We start from the raw sequence: 9,540 nt of genomic DNA, 5'->3' as shown, positions 1-9,540 counted from the left end.
ATGCTAAATAAAAGTTTTGATCATCTTTATTCATTTCAACATAATTTTGCCGTAACACTCTTAATTTTGCAACCCCAAAAGTGACCAGGTACATTCTGCTACAACAAAGAGTATTGCAAGTCTCTTTCAGATGTGCAGTGTCTAGCATTATGCGAGCTCTCCCTCTTGTGTAGCTAGACTTTTTGAGGTCCACATTCATTGGTCTTCCCTTTAGTCTCTCCTCAATAGATGAGATTGAATTATGCTTCACCTTTTGTGATAGCCGAGACAGTCATTGAGAACCATCTAGATTAGATATCCCTTGTAAGAAATAATTTCTAGCTTAAAAGACAAAACAAAGAGAGTCATTGAATGAAATTAGACATGGCCCACATACCTAATAACACTTGTTGACCTCTCGTGCTTGCGGTGACATCTATTATTTCATTCTCTTCAATGGGAATATCACGTCCATGGATTTGAGTACCTGGCTTCTATGTCCACCATCATGCTTAGGTGAAGGAGTAGGAGATACATCCAAGGTCACAAAAGAGGTTCCACCACTAGTACAAGATACATCCAATGTAGCAAAGGAAGCGCCCTTGGAACTATGAGAAGAAGAAATTGAGATAGACGTAGTGTTGGACGAACCTCCCATGTAGAACTTTGGCAAGCTTCAAAGCGGACGCTCGAAAAGTGCCATGCAACAATGAAAGGTGGAAATTATATGCTTGACCATAAAAGTCAAGGTTAGGTTTAGGGTTTTGAGCATAGAGACATTTCTAAAATAGAAAATATTCTCTATAAACATGAGATTCCCACATTTGTTTCTCATTATTTCTAGAATATGCCAGAGTTCAAAGAAATCACCAGGTATGTGTGATTTTCTTATGGTTGTGTTATTATTTTTAATTCGGTCATTAAATCAAATTTTAAGGCATGCTTCAATATAATTTACTGTATTTTGAAAATGGGGGTGGTGTGCTTGAGTATGATTTAAACTACTTTATGTTTTCTTTTTGGAAAACACATTACTTTGATTACTAATCTATCCTATTTACTAAAAATAGCAAGAAACATTTCTTCCCTCCTCCTCCCTCCTTCTCCTCCTCCTTCCTCCGTGCTTCTCCTCCCTCCTCCTTCCTCCCTCCTCCTCCCTCCTCCTCCCTCCTCCTCCTCCCTCCTCCTCCTCCTTGCTCCTCCTCCCTCCTCCTTCTTCCTCCTCCTCCTCCTCCCTCCCTCCTCCTCAACCCTTACCTCTCGAATCCATGAAGGAGACTAGCTCTCCACTCCTCAAGCTTGGACTCCTCCTAAACCCTACAACCCCCTCTTAGAACCCTGGAACTCCTACTTAACTCTCTCAACCATGTCCCCCTTTCTAACCCTGAAATCCCCTTCTAAACCCTTGAACTCCCGTGGAGGCGAGAGCCTCCATCAATGGTTATAATCAAGCCCTCTGTCTCATTCATGCGTGTATGAGATCTGCTTTCCATGCTTTAGCCTACACCTGTCACTGGAACACAACCCAATGACCTATGCTACAACGAGCAACAATACGACTGTAGGTGACCAACACCCTCAGAACCTGCACTTGGGTAAAACAGAGACAACATTTGGCACCGCTGTCAGGGAGGTTAGTGCCTGAAGCGAAAGCGGAGCACGTGCTTACATGTGTGAAAAAGAACCCCCTTTGAAAAACCATTCAAGATACATCCCTCAAGGCAAAGGAGTGAAAAAATGCTTCCAAATGATGCAAAAGGATAATGTTGACTTACAAAATCCCATTAATACACTAAACACCCAAAATTAACCCTTAATCCCCCCACATCCTATAAAAGCAACACCAACCCCCCTCATTTCTTTCCCCACACTTTTGCTAGCCACTTCCTTCTCCAAATTCCATTAAGCCTTCATATTTTTCGTCTATCTCTATTTTTTTGTCCTCCAATTTCCGTCCACCATTTCCACCACCACCACCACTTTTCCCGTCAACCCCCCTCCCACCACCACTTTTTCCATCACCCCCCCTTTCCATCTCCATCTCCACCTCCCATCATCTTCCTCCCCACCACGTCCACTTTTTCCGTCCATCCCCCATCTCCCCCACTCAAGGTAACCATCCTTTTCTCCTCCACCATCTCTCTACCTCTCTCTACACCCCATCTTCCCTTTTCCCCCTCCCCCTCCCATCTCCTCCACCACCCCCCATCTCCACCACCCCCCACTCCACCATCTCTCTACCTCTCTCTATCCCCCACCCCCTCCACTCCACCATCTCTCTATCTCTCTCTACCCCCCACCTCCTCCACCCCCCATCTCCATCACCCTCCACTCCACCATCTCTCTACCTCTCTCTACACCCCATCTCCACTTTTTCTCCTCCCACCCCCTCCCCCTCCCCCTCCACACCCCATCTCCACCATCTATCTACCTCTCTCTACACCCCATCTCCCCTTTTTCTCCTCCACCCAACCCCCCCCCCCTCCCCCCCCCCCCCTCCCACCTCCACCCCCCTTCCCCACCTACCCCCTGTAACGGGTGGCCCATTGACAAGGGTCTGAAGGTCTCAGTCCACCCCTCCTCATTCACCATCCTCAGCATCGACTAAGGGCTGAGGCTCTTAGACCTCTAGGGGAGTAGCTCTATGAGGACTGGCTTTGACACCAACAGCAAGGAGAAATCCTTGCCCTCCATTTGGGTCAAGGGGGAGCAGCCCTTTGACATGACCATGTGATCCATCCAAGGGGAACAGCCCATGGTATGAATGGATCCCCAACCATGGCTCTTGAAGGGCTTAATTCAAACGGGCAAGTTTGAATTGATTGGCCCTTACAAGTGGCTGTTGGAGGCAAAGGACTAAGGAGGAAAGGCTGTATTGAAGAAGGCGGCTTATCATTTGAAGCTAGGCTAGTTCCCTCCCTTTTTCTCACTCAATCAAAAAGGGAATTGACTCCACTCAGATCAGACAACTGGGAGAGGAGAGACTGAGAGTTGTGAGCTCCAGGATGAGACCCTGAGAGAGCGTGACTACTGCATCTGAGAGATGCTCTCTTTGTAATCTTGACCCTATGAGGTGTTTCGCCCATTGGGTCCTATTCCTTTTGATGAATAAAAACTACTCTACCTCCTGCTGTCCATCGGTGTATTGAGTTTCTGAGGTTAATCATAATTGTAGATGTTCTACGTTCTCCCCTCCCCCCTTCAAATTCATTTTTGGTACACAGGTTGTTTCATGGGCTCTCCTCAGATCCAGAGCTCCCTCTTGGATTGAGGAAGGAGCTCCTTGATTGGCAGCTTGATTGGTTCAAGGTGGAAGAAGCTTGGTGTGCTGAAGTTTTGACCCAAGAGATCTTCTCATCGATGCAGAGAGCTCTGTGCTCTAAACTCCAAACCGCTCGACCCCAGCTTTTGTGGAGGTCTAAAGACCCCTCTTGGTAGCTACTGTGTAAGACACAGAGTCTACTTCGCCCAAACGAGGGAGAACAGACCACCTGAGATCGCGCGTCGATGAAAGTTTCCCGACGGAACCTGCAGTCCATCAAACCTCAGCTAGCAAAGCTTCGTGGCGAAGCTTTAAGACTCTATGCCTCAAGACCTTTGGAGCAGAAGGTCGCCCCGCCATCATGATCCCAAGGCCGGGCTCACGATAATAGCATTGCAACAGAATAGGAGAATGGAGCCGATGGAACTCTAGCCGGTTGACGGAATCCGATGACGGAGGTAGACAAAAATACACAATCCAACTCTCTAGGACCCTCGTGGGCAACTGACCGCTCCACTAACCGCACCCGATCTTCTCCCAGCTCCTCTTGATCCCCAGGAGGTTTGCAAACCAACAAAGAAGCATTTTGCCGTGTGCATGGAGGGAGGAAGGCCGTCATAGCCCCAGGACCCATAGCATAGGTTATAAGCTTATGGAGAGAGAAGGGTCTCAAGCAAGGACATGGCCTCGGTGGTTAACTAGGCCATGAGGTAGCCGTGAGGTATCACGGGTCATTGCATAGAGGTCAGGGGTTCGATTCCCAGGAGCGGAACCAGGGTGCGAGATGACGAGGGGGCCGACCCTCTTTTACTTCTCCAACACACACATTATAGGTTAGTGGTACTTGTTGGTTACACTAATCAAGACCAGCCCGACGGTTGGCGCTTCACGTGTGAATGAAGTGGTCTTGAGTTCGATCTGGCACAGCTGTGCGCAAAGATTCTTTTAGGACGCTCGCGTTCGGGTGGGGACACACTTTAAAGCAGTGGCTCGTCTTGGTTACACTAACCAAGACTAGAGCCCTTGGCTAGCCTAGAATTTGGCTCTGCGTGTATTAAGCTAGAGATCTCGAGTTCGATCCCAAGTTCGAGCCTACCCACTGTGGGCACATACCTTTTGGAAATCGACAGTCCGCTATTTTTGGAGGCCTAACCATCTAATTTTTACAGTTCTACCAGTTTGGTCCCAGCTAGCTAAGTTTAGCCTCAACTAGCCAGATTTGGGGGTTTCAGAATTTGACTTCACGGGCGTGTTTCAGTGTGTGTCTTGAGTCTCTTGACAAGGCAGGACCGCATTCCTTTTGGTGCATGGCACTCTGGCAAGCTTTAGGTAAAGGAGGACTTCTACATAACAAGTAGCTCACAGAAGGAGTTCCAGTTCATTCTTCTAAGCACCAGAAGGTCAGGGAACCTTTGTGAAGGTGAAGGACATTCAGTGAGGTGGAGTTCCACTCATCAGCTCATCCAAAACTCAGTCAAGCCGATCTTTGGATCTCGATAGGGGACCAACCCGGGGAGCAAAGGAAAAGTGACAAAAATTTTGGTGTGAACTTTGCCCTCGTGATAGTGGTATCAGAGCTGAAAGAACTGAGCAGAGTCAGTTCACCCAAAGTTTCAGCTTGATCAGTTTTGGGGGAGTCAAGTGAGTTGATAGTTTTTTCCCACAGTTTGTGTTTTCTCAGACAGACAGTCCAGCCAGTTAAAGACCATCTTCTCAGTCATGGGTGACTCAAATGAGGTCAATGGTGCTGAGCTAAGCAATACCAAAAGTCAGACCAAGATCAAGTTTTGGGAACATGATGCAAGGCTTGAGGCCATTGAACTTGCTCTCAGTGAGTTGCAGGCAAGCCAGGGGCTGTTACAGCAGCAACTTTCAGAAGCAAAGATCGAGCTTGCTCATGTGATGAGCAAGCTAATCAAAGATGATGGGATCGGACCATCCGGAAGGCATCGGGTCAAGCTTAAGGAGCCCGAACCCTACAAGGGCGCACGAGAGGTAAAGGTATTAGAGAATTTCATCTACGACATGCAACAATACCTTGCCCTTGCCAAGATAGTTGAGCCCCAAGAGCAAGTGCTTCATGCCTCAACCTACTTGGTGGATGATGCAAAGCTATGTTGGCGGAATTACAAGGAGGACGAGAGGACCAACCGCAATACCTACACCATTTCGACATGGGAGGAGCTCTCACAAAGGCTGAGGCTGTAGTTTCTACCCTCTGACATTGAATGGAAGGCTCGGGATGCCTTGAACACTCTTAAACATACCGGAACCTTGAGGGAGTTCATTAAGGCTCACTCCTCTCTTATGCTACAGATCAAGGAGATGAGTGAGGCTGATCGGTTGTATTATTTTATCAAAAGACTGAGGCCTTGGGCACATGATGAGCTCATGAGAGAGCATGTCAAAATAGTGGTTGAAGCCTACGAGGTGGCTGACCGCCTTACCAATTGGGAAGAGAAGAATCACGATGGTGAGAGACAAGCTCAAGCCAAGACCAAGCCAAGTGGACAAGGGATCCCTCCATTCAAGAAGAAGAAGTTCAAGAGGTTTGGCTCCAAGAACAAGAAGAAATACTGACCGGTGGGGGAGGTTTCAGTTGAGCAGGCCAAGCCAAAGTTTACTACAGCTCAAAAAGGCAAAGGCAAAGTGAGCACTACTCAGCTCAAGAGCAGTGTGGGATCAGTGAAGGCTTCATCAAGTCATTCAGCCCCAAAAGGAAGCGGATGCTATATTTGCACGGGGGCACACTTTGCTAGGGACTGCCCTATGAGACAATCACTGCAGACCATTCAAGAAATAGAGAATGAGCAGCCCACTCAGACAATGACACCCGTCCAGCTTCTAGGAGTAATGAATGAGGACAAGATAGCCTAAGATTTGCTATTTGTTACTGCAATAGTAAATGGACACCTAGTACGGGCTATGGTGGATAGTGGGGCCAGCCACAACTTCATTACTTCTAAGAAGGCAAAGGAGATCGGGCTGAAATCAGAGATCAACAAGGGGAAGGTCATGAAAATAGTGAACACCCCAGGCCAAGCAGTGGCAAAGTTGGCAAAAGGGGTAAGTGTACAAGTAGGAGGCTGCTCCAACAGATCAGAATTTTCAGTAGTGGAAATGGATGACTTTGAGCTCGTGTTTGGGCAAACGTGGCTGAGAGCAAACAAGGTACTCATCAATAGCCATGATGAGCAACTGGTTTTCTGCAAAGATGGAGGTTGGGAAGTGGTGAAAGCTTCAAGGCAAAAGGGAGGCCCTTTACCCCAACTCCTCTCACCCATGTAGTTAAAGAAAGCAGTAAGGAAGGGAAATCAAGCCTACCTAGTGGTAATCAAGGAGCATGAGGATGACTCAATTGCAGTCAAAAGACATGTACCACATGAGGTTCAGGCCTTGCTAACAGAGTATGATGATATCCTACCTGAGAAGCTTCCAAGGGAGCTTCCTCCAAAGCGAGAGATTGATCATAGGATAGAGGTTTACCCTGGTTCAGATCCTCCAGCCAAGGCACCCTACCGTTTATCTCAAGAAGAGAACAAGGAGCTAAAGGTTCACTTGCAAGAGTTGCTTGAGGTAGGATTTATTTGGCCTTCAAAGTCTCCATACGAAGCTCCCGTTCTCTTTGTCAAAAAGAAAGAGACTTGTGTCTTTGTGTGGACTACCGAGCACTCAACAAGGTTACTGTTAAGAATTGGTATCCCCTTCCCAACATGAGAGAGTTGTTTGATTCTCTAGTGCATGCTCGGTACTTCACGAAGATAGATCTAAGGTCCGAGTATCATCAAATCAAAATTTTTGAGGCTGATGTGGAAAAGACAACTATGAGGACCAAGTATGGCTCATATGATTGGAAGCTGTTGACTTTTGGGTTAACCAATGCCCGGACAACCTTTTCAACACTCATGAATGGTGTTTTCCATGACCTACTAGATGAGTGTGTAGTCGTTTATTTAGATGATATCCTCATCTATTCAAAGACTATAAAGGAGCATATCAAGCACTGAGGGAGGTGTTTGACAGGCTGAGAACAAATCGACTGTTCTTGAAGGAAAGAAAGGTGATTTTGCAAAGGAAATAGTCCATTTTCTAGGTTTTAAGGTGAGCCAAGGAAAGCTCATGATGGATGAGAGTAAGGTGAAAGCTATGGTGGAGTGGCCTACCCCAAGGAGTGTTGATGATGTGCGAGCGTTCAATGGGTTAGCCTCTTTCTATAGGACCGTCATTGACATGTACAGTGAAATCATAGCTCCTCTTACCAATCTTACATGAAAAGATACACCGTGGAAGTGGGGCCCTAAGCATGAGAGTGCTTTTCAGAAGCTGAAGGAGGCTGTGAGTAGCCAGCCAATCCTAGCACTCCCAAATTTTGAGAAGCCCTTTGAAGTGCAGACAGATGCATCAGATTTTGCCATAGGAGGTGTTCTCTTACAAGACGGGCTTCCTTTAGCCTTCGAGAGTCAGAAGCTGATTGAGAGGGAGACCCGTTACCCTACTCATGACAAGTAGATGACCGCGGTGGTGCATTGCTTGAGGACTTGGAAGCATTACCTCTTGGGCAATCACTTCTCTATTTTTAGAGACAATGTCACTACTTCCTATTTCATGACACAACCCAAGTTGTCTCCCAAGCAAGCAAGGTGGCAAGATTTTCTAGCCAACTTTGACTTTGAGATCAAGCACAATCCCGGCAAGGAGAATGTAGTGGGGGATGCCCTCTCTCGAATCCCCTACTTGGCTGTAGTCCAAATTCTACATGGGTCAACAGTTTTGGAAGAGATCAAAACAGGGTATGGGGAGGATGAATTTGCCAAGAAGATACTTGGGACTGACGCAAAGCAGGCACACATCAAGGTACGTGATGGGGTCATCTACTTCAAGCAATGTAGAGTATATGTACCATGTGTGGGAGGCTTGAGAAAGAGAATGATAAAAGAACATCATGATCCACAGTGGGCAGGTCATCCAAGACAGGAAAAGACTCTTGAGTTGCTCTCAAGAAACTTTTGGTGGCCTCTAATGGAGAGGGATGTGGATGCCTATGTGTCACATTTGTGGGCAAGACAAGGCAGAAAGGATGAAACTAGTAGGGCTGCTTCAACCCCTAAACATTCCATCCAAACCATGGGAGAGTGTCTCCATATACTTCATAACATGTCTACCGAACAGTGAGGGATACACGGGCATATTTGTGGTGGTTTGTAGACTCACAAAGTATGCACACTTCATTCCATACAAGGGTACTTTGGATGCCCAAGCAATAGCAAGACTCTTCTTCAAGTTTGTGGTCAAACACCATGGGCTACCGAAGGAGATTGTGTCTGACAAAGATGGGAGATTCATTGGCACTTTCTGGAGCACTCTGTTTGCAATGTGTGGGACTAAACTTGCGTTTAGCAGCTCATATCACCCTCAGTCTGACGGACAAACTGAGAAGACAAACCAGTTCGTAGAGGAATTTCTCAGGCACTATGTCCAAGGAGATCAAACTGATTGGTATGTTCATCTAGATGCAGCAGAATTCTACTACAACAGTTGGTAGCATTCATCCACTAGGTTTTCCCCCTTCAAGTTGGCCTATGGATACCAACCTTTGGCTCCAAGGGAAGCATCAGTGTTACCTACTGTAGGGGGAGTAGCTCCAGTAGGTGGTGCCTTCCATGAAGAGTGGGTGACAAGGCTCAAATCTGCCTGGGAGCAACTGGGTAGACCTCAGGACAGGATGAAGAAATTTGCAGATAGGAAGAGGAGGCATGTGGAGTATGAGGTTGGCGAGAAGGTCTATCTCAAACTCAACCCTGAGCAGTTTAGTATGCCCAAGGAGGTCATGGATCGTCTTGCTCGTAGGTACAACAGGCCTTATGAGATCCTTGAGAGGGTAGGCAAGCTGGCCTATCATCTGCAACTTCCTCCCCATCTACACATTCATCCCACCTTTCATGTTTCAATGTTGAAGGGTGCTCATGAAGACGAGGATCCAACCCGTGAGCAGCGGAATAGAGGTCCAGCTCTCGTAATGGATCATGGAGAGGGTGAAGACCTTGAGTGTATCATGGCACACCATGATAGACCGAATTAGTTCGGGCCTAACAGGCTGTAACATTGTCACTAGAGGGAGCAGCCTTCAAGTGAAGACTTATGGAGGACGGAACCTTCTCTATGGCGGTTCGTGGACATCGTGCACAGCTACAATGATTCACACCCATTTCCAAAGAAGCGGGGGAGTAAGAGTAAAAGGGGGGGAATGTAACGGGTGGCCCGTTGACAAGGGAGTGAAGGTCCCAATCATCCCCTCCTCG

The 9,540-nt window shown here is 47.2% G+C and overlaps 1 protein-coding gene across 1 annotated transcript; it reads left to right on the top strand.

Moving 5' to 3' along the window:
- Window positions 1-6,166: 6,166 nt before the first annotated feature.
- LOC147879717 (uncharacterized) lies at window positions 6,167-9,320 on the top strand. The gene is made up of 5 exons (XM_087371442.1): window positions 6,167-6,412; window positions 6,530-6,817; window positions 7,265-7,440; window positions 7,822-8,095; window positions 8,814-9,320. The coding sequence occupies exons 1-5, from the start codon at window positions 6,167-6,169 to the stop codon at window positions 9,318-9,320; spliced, it is 1,491 nt and encodes a 496-aa protein (XP_087227568.1).
- The last annotated feature ends 220 nt before the right edge of the window (window positions 9,321-9,540 follow it).

Source organism: Dipteris shenzhenensis, chromosome 33, assembly GCF_047967505.1.
Source record: "Dipteris shenzhenensis isolate YYH24624 ecotype China chromosome 33, Dip_SZ_1.0, whole genome shotgun sequence".
Taxonomy (NCBI): Eukaryota; Viridiplantae; Streptophyta; class Polypodiopsida; order Gleicheniales; family Dipteridaceae; genus Dipteris; species Dipteris shenzhenensis.
This window is presented reverse-complemented; position numbering and strand designations above follow the sequence as displayed.